Source organism: Plecotus auritus (genome assembly GCF_963455305.1).
Source record: "Plecotus auritus genome assembly, chromosome: 4".
In the NCBI taxonomy this organism is placed as follows: domain Eukaryota; kingdom Metazoa; phylum Chordata; class Mammalia; order Chiroptera; family Vespertilionidae; genus Plecotus; species Plecotus auritus.
The window spans coordinates 159,606,596-159,626,378 of NC_137775.1; the positions used below are offsets into that span (position 1 = coordinate 159,606,596).

General features: G+C 39.1%; 1 protein-coding gene across 2 annotated transcripts in view; it reads right to left on the bottom strand.

The window, feature by feature from the left end:
• The window catches only part of ELAPOR2 (endosome-lysosome associated apoptosis and autophagy regulator family member 2), a 149,757-nt gene that overhangs the window by 56,912 nt on the left and 73,062 nt on the right, over positions 1 to 19,783 (bottom strand). For both annotated transcript variants that reach the window (XM_080666831.1, XM_080666830.1), the window contains exons 2-4: positions 18,057 to 18,177; positions 5,499 to 5,694; positions 2,623 to 2,770 (exon numbers count right to left, since the gene is read on the bottom strand). In XM_080666831.1, the coding sequence (XP_080522957.1) occupies positions 2,623 to 2,770; positions 5,499 to 5,662 (312 nt within the window). In that variant the 5' untranslated portion in view covers positions 5,663 to 5,694; positions 18,057 to 18,177. The remainder of the gene's footprint in view (positions 1 to 2,622; positions 2,771 to 5,498; positions 5,695 to 18,056; positions 18,178 to 19,783) is intronic.

Genomic DNA, 19,783 nt, shown 5'->3' on the forward strand with positions numbered 1-19,783 from the left:
AAATAAATTAAGTCTGCTTTGTTTTCAGTTCCCCAGAACTTAATCCAAATGTATTGGTTAAGTGGCCACAGTCAAAGTCCCAAATTTTTATTTGGGGGTAAATATTAATCATTTGCCATACTGATTCAAAGGACTACACAATTATTATCTTTAGCACCACTTTGTGCTTTCCAGAAAATTCTTTCAAAATGCCTAGGGTTTAGGACACTACTTTTTCAGGTCTACGAAGAAGATGGAAACATCAAAAGTTAGGCCATCATTACAGTGTTGCACAATAGTCACCAATAGAGTAGGGTTAAAATAGGTTCTCTTACCTATTCTACTTCCACCCAAATGGCTCTTTCTTTTCTAAGTCATTTTTGCCACTTCATGCATCCTCTGGAACAGAATATGTTCTCCATCGTGAAATTTCCTAAAGACTTACTAACTAGAAAATAGGTCCTTTTGCCATCTAAATACCAGAAAATTTCCACTACTGAGGATATTGGCTTCAATTGAATTCAAGTATCCTATCCTATATAATAAAGAGCTAATATGCAAATGGTCATTACGCCGTGAAGCATAACAACCAACGGTGGAACAATCATGGATCAGCAGGAGGGTGGGGCAGCGAGCTACAAGCGGGTGGCGGAGAGCTACAGGAGGGGGCAGGGCAGCAAGCTATGTGGGGGTGGGGGGGGAGATGGAGCTACAGGAGGGCGGGGCAGCGGGTGGAGAGCTACCGGAGGGCGGCAGCGAGCTACTAGCAAGCTACTGGCACACGGATTCGTGCACAGGGCTACTAGTTTATATTATAAGCATAATGGCCATTTTAATGTAAGTGTTAAGCCATTCTAGAACAGATATGGACCCTGAATATACCTTTGGTGGTCAGTGTTTGGATAAGCTGACAGCTTTTTTTCAGCCAAAATCAGACATCATATGTCATCATGACATTCTTTCTACTGGCATTCTAGGCACCTGAACTCTGTTATTCATTCTAAAAGTAACTAGCAACAGTATAACCTTGGTCCTTGGTTTCAGTTTCATCATTTAAAAGGGGTGCGGGGCCAAATGAAAGTCTCATACAGTTCCAAAATTAAATACTTTGTTGGTTCAAATGATGTAATTTCACAGGTACAACTGCATCTTTCAGTCCTCAGACATTTCCTTCCCACTATCCCTTAGCAGGATGACCTGAGTCAATAAATCACAACCTAGGAAGCTGAAGCATCAATGAAAGGAGGAACATGAACTTGCCATCCCTCTTCAGTCTATAACCAGGAGAACAAAGGCTTCTTGAAAGGAAGTAATGAAACTTCACGCCTCTGGAGGACGGTTATCGACAATCCTCAAAGCACTTGCTGGACAATATTAAACTAAGTGCTTATTTGAACAATTATATAATTACCTTGCTTCTTAACTTTAGTTTAGTTTTAGCAATATTGCAAAATTGTCCCATAAAATAGGTAATTATCCACCCAAAGAAGTGTTTTGTAAACAAAACGCAGCTTAAAAAGCAAATCTGAATGTTGCTTAATATCTTAAACTCCTCGAAGGATATTAGAGCTAAGAGGGCTCTGTAAAGGTCCATCACACAGTCCACTTCACAAACGGGAATGCTGAGGGTTGAAAAGCAAACGTAATTGCCCAATAACACACAGCTAGCACTTGCAGAGGTGGGACTAGAGCCAGAATCTCTTGACTTCAAATCTAAGGTTCATACTTTAATCAAAAATATATCTTCACACCAACTTTTGATTTAGAAATTTCCGTTATCAAGAGCAATATATATTTGTCTTAGAATATTTAGTACATTTCCTTCTAAAACCTGTACCATAGAAACCTTTTGCCCATTACTTGCACACACTTTTTTTTGTATGGGACGTCAATGGGAAAACATGTTCTCAAACATTTGAGTCACTGCCGCAACAAATAGTCTCTAGATTAGCTACAGTTTATATAAAATAGTTAAATAATTTTAGAGGCAACAGCCTTATTCTGTTAGACTATTATTTTATCCAAGAGATTGCAATGCTATTTAATCTCTTACCAGAGACATCAGCTATCCCATCCATTAATTCCTTTAGATTGTGCAAAACTGACAGAATCAAAATCATACAGCCACCTCTACTTCTGAAATACTGCCAATGAATACAGTTAAATAATTCAAATATTTGAAATTGCAGGGAGAAAAAAACGTTTTTAAACAAAAGTTGAATTTGGTGGAGACATATTTTTAACAAAAAAAAAAAGCATCCGTAGCTACAAAAATAACAATTTTTAAAATGAATCTTGGAGAAAATATTTATCACACAAAGAGTCTACACCAAATGGTAATCTAATGGTCATAACCAAAAGTAAAACAAGCTCAATGTTACTCTACAAGGCATGAGCTCAGAGGTAAAAAAAAAAAAATCACCAGAAAATAAAATATTATAGAAAAAAGTAAGGTTGTCTTTTAGCATCAAAAGTTTCAGTTAACACACACACACACACACACACACACACACACACACACACACACAAAAAAAAAAAACACAAAAACTGAGGAGGCATAAAGTGTAATGGAAACAATGGATTAAGGTAACTATTACATGAATGTCCCATAAAAAGTAAATTTCAGAATATAAAAGGCCTTACAAAGAACTCAAAGAAGATGTTGTTGTCGACGTACTGGTACTCAAAGAAGACATTACCCGACTTCTTAAGGTGCACAGCATAGATCAAAGACACGGTGCAGTCATCACGATTTGACTCTATGTAATTTCCACGAGGGATCCAAGAAGAGCTGTGGAAACAAAACCCAAGGGGCATCTCACATCAGCATTCAGAAACCTCCTGTGTAACTCAGATTCAAAGTCATTCCTTCAGCAAGGCACAGCAGAGAAGACCAGAGCTTTTCTGGAATTCAAGAGCCAACACCATTACTGGGAAAAGATTCATTGCTTAGGGCACACAATTCCCTAAATCTTGGTAAGATCAATTTGCTATGAAACTGCTATTTTTCACCAAAACTTTGATCACTAAAGAGACAATCACTAATTCTACTAGTTTGGGGTAGAATTATTCTCTCAAACAACATCCAAAATTTTATTTATTAACATATGCACATGGCAGGAGATGAGAAGATTCCTTGATATGAGAGAAGAAATAGTCCTAAAAAAAGCCCATTTAAAATGAACCTAAATACAATAGAGATCATAGTTTCATAGTACATAATGAGATAAAAGTCTGGAATTTTTACCTAAAAAAAAAAAAAGATAAAAACTTAAGAAAATATATTGGTGAACAAAATTTGGGTTGTAAATCTAACCATACGTTAATTCTTAGAATCAAAGAGTCATGTGTCAAGTTTTGGGGCAAAAGAACAATTCTAACCGAACTGTACAACAGATAACACAACTTAACATTCTTCTCTTCAGGTTTAGCTTTTTATTTAGATAAGAGTGATATTTTTAAATTCTTTTCTTTTTTTCTAACAGAAATAAATTCTGAACAAAAGACTGAGACTTGCACATCTCAACATGCCTAACTGGTACTGGATCTGCCCTTTTCCTTTAACCATCAACAGCATGCAGGAGTCATTTCGGGCCTTGATACCAGGCCGTGCAGGACTGGGATGCCTTAGAGCAGTAAAACACACGTGGTAAAGCCCACATGAACCTTGGCCTCATTCCTCAGGACACGTCCCAAACGATGACACCAGGAGATGGCACCCAAGCAAAGCATGGTGGTCTCACTGAGCTGAGGAGCAGAGACAAGTGCTTGGGGGCAGCTGAAAAAGCTGGAATTTATAGGCCTGAGAATCAGAGAAAATAGGGGCTCTAGGGACCCGTATGGAGTTTCTCTGTAGGTCCTGGGCTTGGGGCTCGCAGCCACTGCAAAGCTGAGACATAATCAGAGAGGTCATTTTAATGGAAGTCGCTGGAGCTGCAAACCATCCAGGAAGGAAGAAACTTGATAAACTTATTGGACATCCACTTAAGATTCCAGAATTTGCTACGCCTTATAGAGGCCATGCCCTACAGCAGGTGTCAGCAAACCTTTTGATAAAGGGCCAGAGAATAAATATTTGTGGCTTGTTGACAATTTGGGCTCCCTTGCGATACTTAATTAACTCTGCCACTGTAGCTCCAAAGCAGCTAGAGACAATGCATAAGTAAATAAGTGCCACTGTGTATCAATACAACCTTATCTGCAAAAACAGAGGGAGGGATCACAGGCTGTGCTTTGCTAACTCCTGCTCTAGAGCAAAGGCCATGACCTAGAACTAAGTGTGAAATAAATACAGAGCCATCAAAAAAATAATAAAATCAGTCCTGATGAGATCAAGGTGCACTTCCAATAAATAAATTGCAGGCCAGAACAAAATTCAACACCTTTTAAATGAAAAAAAAAAAATCTGCTTTTCCTATATCTTAATATTCACAACACTCAAGATAAAATAAAATTTAGTAGACAGGCAAAGAAATGAGGAAAGATGATCCCTAACTGAGACAAAAGACAGTCCAGAGAAATAGGTGAGAAATTGAGACAGCTCTTACAAATATAGACAACTTTAAATAAAATATAAACACACAGTGAGTGAATCCCATGTCCACAAAATATTCTTCAAAAATGATGCTAAAATAAAGATAAATAAAGATTTCAGGTAAACAAAAGCTGAGAGAATTTTTGAGCAGTGGCTTTGCAAAAATAATAAAGGAAATATTATAGGCTGAGAAAATAATACTAGATGAACATCCAGATCTATGTAAAAATGAGGAACGGTAGGAGTGGAAGTGAGGGAGCATATCTTTCAGCATAGCTAAATAAGTCCCAGCATCTTTAGCTCATGGTAAAACGTGTGAGTTTCTGAAAACCACTCTTGTCAGAACTTAGCCAGAGGCCTAATGTTCAATAACATGGCCATGTGAAAAGAAATGTTACATAGTCAATACAAGGGAACGGAAATGGGTACAGACCACAGATAAACATTTTGTTTTGTTTGTTTTTTATCAAAACAATTTCAAAGTCCTCCAGTGGTGTCATAGGCAAAGCTAATAATTTCCTTTAAGAGGTAGAAATTAAGCAAATGAGCTTTCCACTTCACATACTTAACCTACTCTCTATTAGAAGATAATCAAGTGCCTAAATGAAGGCTACACATTCTTTCTTTCAGAGGAAGAGAGAAAAAAAAATCTGAACTTATCTATTAAAAATTAGAGAAGCGTTTTTAGAAATACACTGGCTTGAGTGTAGTTATAAATATATTAGAAAATTAATTTGTTTTTCTAATAGCTTATCACATTTTTGCATATGATATCTATTCTATCCTGAGAACAATTATTTTAACTTCATAAAAACTGAGCTACATTATTTGTAATGACTGACAACAAAAAAAAAAGTTTATTTGTAATTAGTTTATCTATAATCCCAATCAATACCAAAATTATCCTCAACTTCTTTCTGGAAAAGAGCAACTACACCTTTCTCAACTGTTCAATCAAAATCCAAAGGTTCCTTTGGGTTCTTACTTGTTACAGCCATCAGGCCTGGTGTCAGAAGGGCCAACCACAGTGTCCATGAACGTTGCAACGTTGGAAAATCCTGCTGGCAATTCATCCCATTCATCAAATTTGATGCCACTGCCCAAGGAGTAGGTGCCTTCACCACACTTACTGCAGACCTGGTTCTTCATCTCTAGATACTCTCCAGAAGCACAGGAGAAAGCTGGAAGACAGAGGACGCATAGCCCGTTAGGCACCAGACGCCCCCACCAATTTCCTCCCCTTCACACTGCCACCAGAATTATTTTTATAAAGTTCTGATCATGGCACACCCCAATGAAAGCTTTCCAAAGTTTCCCTTATCTCTACTGACACTTCACAATCTGGCCCCAACCTGTTTACCAGCCTCAGCCGTTGCCCCACCCTTTCCCAACCATAACAGAATTCACATCATTACAAAAATATTTCATCCTCTTTTTTGCTGCTGTGGTTTTCTTTCTCCAGAGATGCTGACCAACCCATCTACCCTATTTGTAAAACTCCCATTTCTAACTCAAAAACTACCCTGTTCATAACAGACCTCCCTGCCCCCACCAGGCAGTCAGTTTTGCCTCCCTCTGTGCTCTTATCATACTCTTCTCATAATACATCTATTAAAAAGCAAAATATAGGGTTTCCCAAAAGGATGTATACACACACTTTGAATAATTATAAAGGCAGTGTTTATTAAAATTCATTTTCAAAATTGAGCTGTCAGCTGTTAAAGTGTATATACATTTTTTGGGATACCCTGTATATATATGGGAGTCCCAAAAAATGTATACATACTTTGAATGATTATAAAGTCAGTATTTATTAACATACAGTTTTCTCATATATTATGGAGAAATATATATATATATATATATATATATATATATATATATATATATTAAACACAGACACATAGAAATAGATATAGATACAAATACCACTTATTAGTTGATGTGAAGCTTTGAGCTTCCAGAAAACAAGGATCATTATTTTGGGGTTCCTAATTGTAGCTATCAAATACTAAGTCCAAACAAAAGGTTGATGGAGTGAATGGGAAATTGACGTAAAGGGGATGCTGAGGGCAGTGCTTCATGTGCAATAGCTAAACAAGTTATCTCCACTCTGGAACCATGAGCCGTCTTTTTCAATACTCATAACTATAACCTAGTCATTTCCACAACCTACGTCTTATTACTGTCAAGTTCTCTGCTAATTCTGAGAACTATACCCAGAAGTCATGGGCAATGTGATTAATAGTTGACACAGTTACAGAAAAGGAGGTAGTGCTGCTGCTAAGTTATTACTCATTCAACAAATGCAAATCTATGTCCCCCGAGTGTGTGTCTCTGTGCTCAGGGTGGTATTACCGACTCAGCTACAGCAAAGGGCTTTCTAATTCTTTAATCGGGATATTACAGAAACAAGAACAAAATAAAACCTTCAAATTATCCCATAAAGAAAACAAATTTCCCAGCAGAGAGCGAAGCAGCAGAGCCTCACATTTAGGTAGATTCTCCTTTTAGAACACATTTGGAAACTTACCAAAAAAGAAAAACACATTAATTTTGAAAAACTGAAGAATGAGAGCTAAAACCCACACTCATCTACTTCCTTAACCACTAAATAAATATAATGGGATGAGGAGACCAATTCCAGTTCATGGGGCATGAATGCCAAAAGGTTTATAGAAAAAATACAACAGTGAAGGTCAAGGGAAAGAAACTGGTCAGAGTATTTGATGAGGTCACCAGTGGGGGCAGAACAATACATCTATGAAATCAGTTTTCTCAACTTCTAATTTATGTCCTAACACTGATTCTTTCTCTTAGGAAGTGTCAATCACCCTCTACTTCCTGGTAGTCTCTGTCCTTGATTCTGCAGTTTTCAGGGCTGAGTTCCCTAATCTCCCTATAAAATGCTTGTTTTCAGAGGAACTCACTCAAGCATAGCTCCCATCAAACACTACACTGATATAAAGCCTGATTTTGAGCTGTTCTCTTAACAATCTCATTTGTCCTTGCCTTTGACCCACTACTTGTGTGTTGCTGAGCAAATTTAACTTCAACACTCTTCGCACCTGGAATGTGGTGCATTAATATTCCAAATTAGACCTATTGAGGACAAAGTGTTTCTGTCCTTTTACATATAGAATGAATTTTTTAGAAATCTCATTAGATTTCTGTGTTTCACCTACAGAAAAGAAACACTGAAGTCAGTCTCTAATTTGATGACACCAAAGATATTCAATCAACAAATATCCCAGTGTTTGGAGCTTTCTTAGGAGTCATGAGAGGATTGTAGCTCCTCTCCTCTTGGAAAGAATAAAATAGAATTATTTTAAATTAAGAATGTCTATAGTTAAAAAAATCAATATCTTCTAATACATGTTAAATAATGAAAGTATACTATATGTACCAAGGACCCACATTTTTCTAGGCACAGAAATAAAAAAGCTAAACAACTTCTCATTGTTTATGATGATATAACTACAAATGTGCCCTAAATTCTGAATGTTGTTCTCTTACTTTTCAGAAACACGTACACAATTAAGAATAAAATCTCCCTGATTAAAAAAAAAAAAAGCTGAAGGATTGCATCACCACCACACCTATATTATAAGAAATGATAGAGACTTTTTTTAAGAAAAAGAAAAAAAATATCAAAGATATGAATACGGAAATATCGCAAAGAAAAAAATTATCAATGTCAAAGACAAATACATAATAAAAGCAGTGGATCAACCGACACTAAACCTAGTACAAAGGTTAAAAGGCAAAAGTAGGAAGATCCTGTGTAATTACAATAGTAAATTAAGAGATACACACAAACATACACAAGAAAAAGAAGTAAAAAAAATAATGATAAAATATAAACATGGAAGGGTGAGTAAAAATGGTAGTAATTTTAGAATGTGTTCTAGCTTAAGTGGCCATCAATTTAAACAGACTGCTAAGAACATAGCTTGATATATATGAAGGACATGCTAACCACAAACCAATGCTCTACAAGAGAGGAAAAAAAGAAATCCAAATACAACACTACAGAAAGCCACCAACATGCAAGAGGAGAGAGCAAGAGAATAAGAAAAAAACACAGAACTACAAAAACAATCAATAAAATGCCAATAACTGCATACCTATCAATAATTACCTTAAATGTACATAGATTAAAGGCTCTAATCAAAAGACAAACAGATAAAGAAGATGTGGTATATATATATATATATATATATATATATATATATATATATATATAATATAATATGACTCAGCCATTAAAAGCATGAAATCATACAATTTATGGCAATATAAACGGACCTAAGGGTATTATGCTAAGTGAAATAAGTCAGACAGAGAAAGATAAATACCATATGATTTCACTTACATGTGGAATAGAAAAAAAAAACAAAATAAACAAACATACAAAACAGAAACAAACTCGTAGACACAGAGAACAAAATGATGGTTATGTGATGAGAAGGGGGTTGGGGGTCTGGATGAAAAGGTGAAGGGATTAAGAAGTACAAATTGACAGTTACAAAACAGTCACAGGGACATAAAGTACAGCTTAGGGGATACAGTCAATAATAAGGTAATTGCATAGGTGAGTGCAAGACCTTCTGGGGATCACTTTGTAAGTTACATAAATGTCTAACCACTGTGCTGTACACCAGAAACTAATATAATATTGAATGTCAACTGTAATTGAAAAAAATTATTTAAATATAAATTAGAAAAAAATAAAATCTACAAATAGATCATTAATCAATTAAAATGAGCTATGAAGCCATATATCTGATATTTAAATGCCATCTTTTTAAAAATCCACTTATCTATTTGGGATATTAGTTTGCATATAAGTGCTTGTGGGCACCTGCTACAGTATCAAGAGGTAAAGGTTAGAGGAGCATGGATGCCTCAAGAAGGGGACTAACACTTGTTGAGCATACACTGCAGTGCATTCCAAAGAGGCAGAACACCATGGGGGTTAAGAAGATGGACCCAGGGAGTTAGATTGCCTGGTTTCAACTCCCAGTTCTGCCTTTGACCTGTGTGAGGTAATACAAGCACCTACTTCACCAGGGTGTTGCAATGACTAAATGAACTTGAGCCAACACATGTAAAGCATTTGCAATCATGTCTTGCATATAGCAAGTAAAGATTGGCCATCATAATTTTTCATTATTATCATTACTACTAGTGGCCCAGTGCACAAATTCATGCACATTGAAAGGAAATTAATTAGAAGAAATATTTCAATATTACTATTCGGCCTTTCTCTATAACAGAAGTGTCAACCAAATTCACAATCGACAATGACAGATCAAAACATACACATGCGACTGGCGCCAGTGAGAGCTTTATATGTATTGTGCATGTGCGAGTCAACTTAGCCTTTTTATCCTATCTAATAAAAGAGTGATATGCAAATTAACCATCACTCCACTACACCCACAAGCCACGCCCACCAACCAATCAGGAGCGAATATGCAAATAAACCCAACCAAGATGGCTAAGGCCACAGAGAGCAGGAGGGAGGCTTGGGTTTCCCCGGCAATGGAGGAAGCCAAGCTTTCCGCCTGCCTTTGCCGGCCTAGGCCTCCACTCAAGGCTACAAAGTTTCAATGATAGAAGATACATAAATCCAAACAGAAATGGTGGCAGCCACGGAGCTGGAAAGAGCAGGAAGCTAGGGTTGCCCGCGGCAATGGAGGAAGCCAAGCTTTCTGCACACCCTAGCCGGCCCAGGCCTCCACTTAAGGCTACAAAGTTTCAATTATAGAAGATACATAAATCCCCCAAAAAATAACTGCTGCCAGGGAGCAAGCAGAAGGCTTGGCTCCACTCCAGGCTACAAAGTTTCAATTGTAGAAGATAAATAAACCCCAGATACCAGGGCCTCCGCTTGGGTAACCAGGGGGCGTGGCCGGCCTGCAAACCACCACAGGCCCCTCACCCAGGCCGCCCCACACAACAAGGGAACGCCCACCCTGATCCGGGACACCCTTCAGGGCAAACCAGCTTGTTCCCACCCATGCACCAGGCCTCTATCCTATCTAATAAAAGAGTAATATGCTGATTGACCATCACTCCAACACACAAGATGGCTGCCCCCATGTGATCAAAGATCCTGCCCCCATGTGGACACAAGATGGCCACCACAAGATGGCCAGCAGGGGAGGGCAGTTGGGAGGGACCAGGTCTCCAAGGGAGGGCAGTTGTGGGTGATCAGGCCAGCAGGAGAGGGCAGTTAGGGGTGACCAAGCCGGCAGAGGAGGGAAGTTGGGGTGACCAGGCCTGCAGGGAAGGGCAGTTAGGGGTGACCCGGCTGGCAGAGGAGGGGAGTTGGGGGCAACCAGGCCTGCAGGGAAAGGCAGTTGGGAGGGACCCAGGCCTGCAGGGGAGAGCAGTTGGGGGGGACCAGGCCTGCAGGGGAGGGCAGTTAGGGGTGACCAGGCCTGCAGGGGAGGGCAGTTAGGAGTGACCAGGCCTGCAGGGGAGGGCAGTTAGGGGAAAACAGGCTGGCAGGGGAGCAGTTAGGCATCAATCACGCTGGCAGGGGAGCGGTTAGGGGTGATCAGATTGGCAGGCAGAAGCGGTTAGGGGCAATCAGGAAGGCAGGCAGGCGAGCAGTTGGGAGCCAGCAGTCCTGGATTGTAAGAGGGATGTCCAACTGCCCGTTTAAGCCCGATCCCGGTGGCCTGATCGAGACTGCTGGTGGGATCGGGCTTAAACGGGCAGTCGGACATCCCTTGAGGGGTCCCAGATTGGAGAGGGTGCAGGCTGGGCTGAGGGACCACCCCCCCCCCCATGCTGTGCACAAATTTCGTGCACCGGGCCTCTAGTATATATAGAATAAACTTGCTTAATTAGACCTTGCTTAATTTAGTTCAACATTTTCCAGCCCAGTGAAGCACCCCAACTTCTCTTTCAGGTAATTGTGAGCAACACAGCAGTAAATATCAACACGGAGCAAATTATTATTGTACATCATGCAGGGAGAACAAAGGTAAAATATTTAACTGCGGTTGTGTTTGACTATATTCTGCACAGTGAGAAAACCTTAAGTCATTTTCAAGGCCCACTGTTTCTTACTTCTTTTCAGTCGGGTCAAGTTTCTAAGCTTTCTAAATCTCCATTTTCTAGCTAATGAAAAGAAAATAGGATTCCACCAAGTCTCTTATCTACCTACTTCAGGACTTCTGAGAGGATCAAATGAGATGAAGCACAGGAAAACGTTTCACAGACATTTGGTTAAAGTGTGAAATGTTTCCACCTGGCTATGAAGCAAGTTGTGTTCCTGGGCTGAAGAAACTGCAAAGAGGCTAGTCACTAGGGAGAGGAAGCCAGGCATTGCTACATGACATCGTTACCCGGATAATCAGACACTTAGCATATTAGCCTTTTATATATATAGATGAAGTTAAATTATTACTAGAGGCCCAGTGCATGGATTCTTGCACCAGTGGGATCCCTTGGCCTAGCCTGCAGGGATTGGGCCCAAACCGGCAGTCCAACATCCCCTGAGGGGTCCCGGAGTGCGAGAGGGCATTCTGCAAAGTTGCTGTCGCCCAGCAGCTCCTTCATTGAGCATCTGCCCCTAGTGGTCAGTGCACGTCATAGCTACCGACTAGTCGGCTGGTGGGCCAGTCTTTTAGGCTTTTATATATAGAGATATAGTTATGATTCCAGGCCTCATTTGGGCTGCTCAAACACCTGTGAATGGCTGTCTCCAGGTCAAATCCTTGGTGTGACACACAGGGCCTATGAGATTTTCCAGGATCTCTATTCCCTCTCACAGCCTCCCTGAAAGCGAGCCAGGCAGATCTCAGACAGCACCCAGGAAAACCCAGTGCTGCCCCTAATCTGCACCTCTTCCCAGGTTTCCTATGCTTCAAATACCACTGGGCTTCACGGTTAAAGAACTTCTCCCTTCAGGGCTCACCTCAGAGATGCTCAGAAAATTAACATGGATGACCCATTAAGTATGAAATTTAACCCCGGCCTCAACTCTAAATCACGACACAATTTTTCACATGAACCTGCCAGGGCACAGCCCATTTTCCATGGTTATTCAGCCTGAACTTTAAACTTATGCCAGCTTTACTTTGAGGCCCTCTTGACTCCCTCTGAGCAGAGGTCATCCCTCCCTCCTGAGTAAGATCACCCCAGGTATTTATATCTATCATGCACTTCGCCTCTATACTATAAATAATGTATTTACTCATCTGCTCCCTCATTTGAATGAAAGGTCCTGGAAGACAAGAATCTTTTTTTCCCCTATTTATTTTTGGATTCTTGTCATCAAGAATATAGGAATATTCAAGAAATGTTTGTTCAGCGAATAAATTAAAGCTCAATAAGTAGCTGTAAACTAAATAATTTTCCCAAGACGTACAAGTCAGCTGCAGATCTGGGGTTTAAACCCAGGTGTATACCACACCTGACCACCAACCATGGAGGGTCTTCAATTGGACACCATGCAAGGATGCTGCAACTGAACCTTGTAGAGCAGAGAAAATGTATGAAAAGAGTTAAATCATGGTGTAAGTAACAACAGGTAAAAGTTTACTAAATTAGCTAGATAATGTATTTTCCAAAAACAATACCTGCCAAAATTAGCTAAAGGGCACCAACTACACATCAGATAAAAGAGTCCTATAAAAAAAATACACCTGGGAAACTCTGGATAAAACACAACGCAGTTAACACACAGTAAATGTTGATTAGATTTCTCAGAGATTTTAATTTGAAAATGTGCACTGCATCCCTCCATGAAGGAGATACATCCCTCACTATTTTCCAACTTACTGGTATTTCAGCACAGAAAACCCTGGCACACGTCTTTTTGTGTGGGATGAATATTCCATAGAACAGAGGTAGATCATGGCATTCAATTGCCATTCAGTGCCAATGTGCTCAAGTTGCCCAACTGCACCTGCTACGTTACCAATTACAACTCCTAACACAAATGAGACAAGCTATGTATTGACTCCTGGGGGGAAAGCCTGCATTTGAAAGACCTATGATCCCAAGCATTGGATTTTTAAATATCCCATCCAGAAAGCTAAAACCTAATTCTCTTTCCATGACAATTCTTCCTCTTCCGATTCCAAACGGAAACCAAACGCTGTGGGCTCAAACTGTCACCATTTACCCTTACTCCTTAAGACCCACTGGATGTGGGCTAAGACAATAGATCTGAGAGAATGAAAAAAAGTTTATTTTTTATTCAAGGCTTTATTTTTCTAATCTGAGCACAGCATTTTTTGACCCAAGAAAAGCACATATTAGAAATTTATATAAATACTGAAATACAAAAATAAACAATGTCCACAAACTATGACTGGTTTGATGCTAACATAGAAATACAGGTATCTTAAATACACATCCCCAATTAGAAAATAATGTGTTAAGGTGAAGTCATGGACTGAGAAATATTTGAAGGAGTAAGCAGTAGAAGATACACACTCCCAAAAGGAAGAGATGTCTTAAGTTTACTAGTATTTCCCCCTCAGTGTTCTAGACTTGTCTGAAAATACATAAGGAATTCTCTCCCCACTCCTAGTAGCCAGGCTTTTATTTCTAAGGTTTGGTTTGAAACAAAAAGTCCTTTTATCCAGTGTGTGGGGAGACAGAAAGAGGTGAGGAAGAGAGAGACAATTCCAAAATGACTATTGTTTTTGATGATTTAAGAATGTCAAGGGAAGATTTCAGAAACTCTTATGCAAGAGGGAAGTGACCCAACAGTAGAGAAGGGGTGGAATGGGGACAGGGGTTATATCCCCTTGTTCTGGAAAAAGACAAGGAGTGTTATAGTTCAGAAATGGCATGCTACTTGCAAGCTGTGCCTGAGAGATGCCAAGACTTCAAATGGTGGGTGATGCCCACAGAAACAAGACAGAGGACCAGGGCTTGGAAGAAGCAGCAAAGTTCCCTGTAACTAAGCCAGTAGCATCACAGAGAAAGAGAGATGTGAACTCATCCTAGTGGCTTGCCCAGAGCAGCACTGTCTGTGAGACAGAAGAACTCTGCACAGCAAACAGGACAATGAGGACCAGTGTCAGTTAATAAGCAGAGGTCTCGCCTTCCCATATCCTGAGCCCTGTAAGCTCCAAGGTCACATACACCCCAGGGTTCTAGCACAACAAAAACTGATACCTGACTTCTCATCAACTTCACTCAGAGAAGTCATCTGCCAAATTCTATGTGAACTTTTAAAAAATAGATACAACATAATTTTTCTGAAAAAAAATGTAGATTGCTAAAGTCCTGTACTGCCTTTCCTATGGAAAGGCCTTCTCTATTGCTTCTACCCAATTATATTTTGAAGAATCTATAACAGTTTCAACTGAGGCCTAATTCTGAGTTTGACTTCATTGAGAGACATTAGCATCTGGGAAAATAATAGCCCACACAGCCATTGCCCTAAATATTTTTCACTTAAAGTTTCCACATCCCACTTTTTTGGTGTTTTTTTTCTTATATGGCCCAACTGCTGGGCCATATCATCATGGCATCACTGCCGAGTCTAGCATGGGGGGCATCAACCACCATCCGAGGTCTTAGCATCTCTCAGGTACGGCTTGCACGTAGCATGCCATTCCTGAACCACAACACTTTTACCCTCATTTATTCTTGAAACACAAGAGTTTCTAATGTCTTCCCTTGAAGGTGTCCACTGACAAAACTTTATATCACCCTCTGTGGCACCCTGGAAGCTCCTCCAGATTGTCCTCTTCATGTGGTGATGAACTCAGTGGGTAAGAGACAAGCCCTGGAATCAGACATGTCTTAAGAGATCGGTCACAGTCCAGCTGAATGACCTGTGGTAACTCACTTCACCACTTTAAGTCTGAGTTTTCTCATCAGTTAAATGGAAACATTGATAGTAGCTACCTAAGAGGATGGTTGTGGGGATACAATAGGATAATGTTATAAAGCTCTAGGCACAATGTTTAGCTCATTATCATTACATGAGAATGGTAGCTATTATTAGCAATAGAAATCTAAGCCACTGAAGAAATGTTCAGTTATTACCATAACTGCCTTCCAGAAGTAATTTAATGACTAGTAATGTGGTAAGTGCCGCATTTAATGTTATGAATTAGATGGGCTTCTAAATTACTTAGATCTATTAAGTTTCTTGTGAGTTTTAAAATAACTTGTCTTTACTATTCAAAGAAAAAGTCACTTATCAGAGGCCACACCTTCCAGAGTGATAAAAGTGCACTAGAGGCCCGATGCACAAAATTCGTGCAAGAGTAGGCCTTCTTTCCCTCTGGTACCCGGGACCCAGGCTTCCCTCCAGCTGCCAGCAGGTTCCTGGGACCCAGGCTTCCCTCGCAGCCCTGGCTTCATCCGGAAGGTCGTCCAGAAGGACATCCAGAAGGATGTCCAGTCTAATTAGCATATTACACTTTTATTATTATAGATATGCAGAAATACTTGCAAATTAGATTTTAGACAAAATGCCAAGATAAAAAATTTCCCATCCATCACATAAGTACTGTCATTATTGGGGTTTAATTTTTAAAGTAAGCTGTATCATTTTTAAAGTAATAGCTAATATTGACTTGATTATTAGAGTTTTTAGAAAAATTATTGCTGGACTGTCAGATTCATAATATTAACTGTGGAGATTATAGTAAATAATGAGCAAAGAATGTCCTTGGCAACATTCAAATAGAAATGATGACTATTCAGACATCAATTCTGTAACAGATTTTTTAACACTTGGGCAATAAATTTAATCAGTGGTGTCCTGATAAATGTTTAATAACCAGCTCCCAAGGGAATGGAGGTCCCTGATTTGTAGTGTTTGCCAATTTCCACGGTGTAAAATCCTCCACCATGACCCATTTCCTGCCAGCACCAGCACATCACCTAGATATGGAGTAGTATTCGTAATTGCTAGGTAGTTCACCTTATTAGGGCTGTTTACATGGGAACCAAGGAATTAGCTCAACAAGTAAAAAGTAAACATAGACAAATGTTATACACGTTTTCTAGGAAGGTGACTGAAGCACCTTTACAATGAGCTAACACCATAGGTATTATTCACAATCCTTCCTCACAGAGCTGACCCTCTCTGCACAAGTGGCTGGATACATCTCAGTCTTGTATCATCTTCTTCTGTACTGACCCCAGGATACTCTTAAGAGTATTGCTGGACTAAACTCTTTACCTGGATAGGGGTTCCTCTCTGTCTTCATTTAATATCATTCATCAAGAAATAATGGTTTTCTTCCCTGATTTTCCCCATAAGACTATTGCATCTTCCCATCTCCCTTTTTTCAGTAAACGCACCACCCAGAAACAGAGACACATTCTCTGAACAGAAGGGATTCACTGTCATTTAATCATTTGCTTATCTGCTCTTTCATTTGGGAGCAAAAGAACTAAGCTTTTAGGAATTCCATTTGGAAAGCGTAGGAAAGCAAAATAACTTCTTTTGTCTTACTTCCAGCTTTGAACTCCAGTCTACCCCTAGACTACTTCACTGCAGGAACTTGTGACTCGCCAAATTAAAGATTTAAAAAGTAGAGTTTATAAGTAAAAATAAATGTTAACAACATATTTCTCTGTTAATTCGTAATGTTGCACTTCAAACCTGCTTAATTGCTAAAAGACAAGCTATTGAATATGACAGTCATCAATTCTACAATCTCTCTGTAGGTTACAATAATAAGGAAAATTACATTATTTCTATGGCTACAAACAAGAAATCCATTGCTAGACGAAAGAGTTCTGTGGATGGATGTTGGTAAATGTACTTAATGCCTCTGGACTGCACACTTAAAAATGGTTAAGGTGGTAAATTTTATATTATGTGTAATTTACCAAACATTTTAAAGCTTTTTAGAAATTTAAAAACAGAAATCTATTGAAGAGAAATTCTGCCACTCTGCCCTCCAGAATTTCAAGTACAACATTTCTCCACATTCTTGACAACAAATAAGTTAAACAGATAAAGACAAACATCATATGATTTCACTTATATGTGGAATCTAAAAAGCCACAACAACAAAAAACAAAACAGAAACAGACTCATAGATATAGAGAACAAAATGATGATTGCCAGAGGGAAGGGGGTGGAGGATGGGTGGAAAATGTGAAGGGTAATAAGAAAAACAAACTTCTAGTTATACAATATATAAGCTCCAGGGATATAATGTACAGCACAGGAAACATAGTCAATAATATCATAATAACTTTCTATGGTGACAGATAGTTATCAGACATATTGTGGTGATCACATCATAAGGTATATAAATGTAGAATCACTATGTTGTACACCTGAAACTAATATAGTATGGTATTTCAACTGTACTTTAATAAAAATTTTTAAAAGACAGTACACCAGATTTTTAAAAAGTAAATAAAATTAATATCCTTTACTATTGCCTGTGTTAAAAAAGGATGATTTTGCTCTGCTAGACATCGATGCTACATGTTCTTTTTTCCAAAGGTCTCACAGTCATTACAATTAACTGATATGAAGGAAGGAAGGTTTAATCAGGAAAACAAATGGTCAAAAAGGGAAACATACTGCATTCTTTGCCTCTCACTGGGTCAGGCAGGCCAGAGCAGTCCACTGCAGAATTTGGAATGGCAACTCTCCACCTGGAGCCACTGCTATCACATTCCGTATATTCAAAGTGGTAATCTTTCTGCAAACAATTACAAAAATAAGCCTTTGTTAGAGCCACTTTCAAAGGGACAACTGTGCTTTCTCCACCACCCCCAAACCTACAAGCCTGACTCCAACCTTCACTCTCTGGTTGACTCTCCTTCCCCCACTCAAGCCATACCAAGTAGTTGTTCTTTATGTGTGTGTGTGTTTTTAATAAAAAATGTGTCATGCCAGGCACTAATTGGGCACTAAGGAAGTGATGAGGGACAGGATAGTCAATGCTCTCAAGTGTGTCCACTGACCTTTTAGTCTCACCTCCCCCCTCCCCCGCCTAAAGAGGCTACAGCACATTTCCCCATTTCTTTAGCAGGTTTTGAGAGCTCTAAATAATGATAGATAGGCATATTAAAGCAAAATAACACTAGGAAATTGGATGCTGTCACTGCCCCAAGTTTTTCAAAGAAAGAAATAAGAGAACCACTCCCAATTCTTGCTCTGTTTAAAATTTAACAGAGGTAAAATTTAACAGAGGTATAATAATTAATCATCCAAATGCTAGTAAAAGACTACCAGTTTTTCAAGCAGCTCTCCCAGGCTCCACACACACACACCACAGCAGGCTGCCATCAATCACAGACGATAAAATAAACATTTATAATCATTGCCATATTAAGACCGATCCACTTGTCTCTGGCCTAAGGTTGCTTTGAAATTTTCACAGTGCCCCTCATTTGGTCAGAGAACATTACACATGTGAGATGCCTGAGCTTAGAGGAACAGGGACAAAATGCCATTGGAGCATTTGAAGAATGAGAGAAGTTCTAAGTCCTCCCCAAAATATTTTCAGTTCAATATCCTATTAATTCAATTCAACAGCTAGGATGTCGTTATTCTGCTTCACCCACCCTATTTGCCTCCTTTACTGTATCAAGGACAGGAGAGAAAGGAAATGTCAAGTCACACCACCACTCGAGAAATCAGGCGCGGGAGGCAGGGAGTTATCTTGGCTGTGTGTGTCTGTCCACATGGCAAGAACACCAGTTAAGAAATGGGTTCTGAGATTCACAGCCCATTCCTCCACATGCAACCTATATGATATTGGGCAAGTTACTGACCTCTCAAAGCATTGATTTTTCTCATTAGTAAAGTTAGAATAATAATATTTACTATCATGTATGATTATTGTGGAAATTAACTGAGATCATGCATGTAAAATGTCAGGGTCAGGCATGTTAGGCTGCACTGAGCTAGTGTTTGATTAACGGTAGAATTACTAACAACAATAGGAATAGAGAGGAGGATATAGAGAAAAGAGCTAGTGGTGATATGGTAAGGACAAACTACCTGGGTTTCTGTTTCCCCTGCTTCAATTTCTGCATATACGTAAGATAAAATGAGAAGCTCACTGAATTTGACTACATACAATTATTGAACATAAAAGTCATAAACTGAAATAACGGTAAACAACAACAAACTGGTGAAGGAATAACACAAAACCAAGGTTCATTAGCTTAAGAATACTGGGTTTCTAAAAATCAGTAAGGAAAAGGACAAATACTACTTGGAAATATAGTCGAAGAACACAAGCAATTTATTAAAGAACAATACAAATGGTCAAGGAATATACAAAAAATAATAATAAT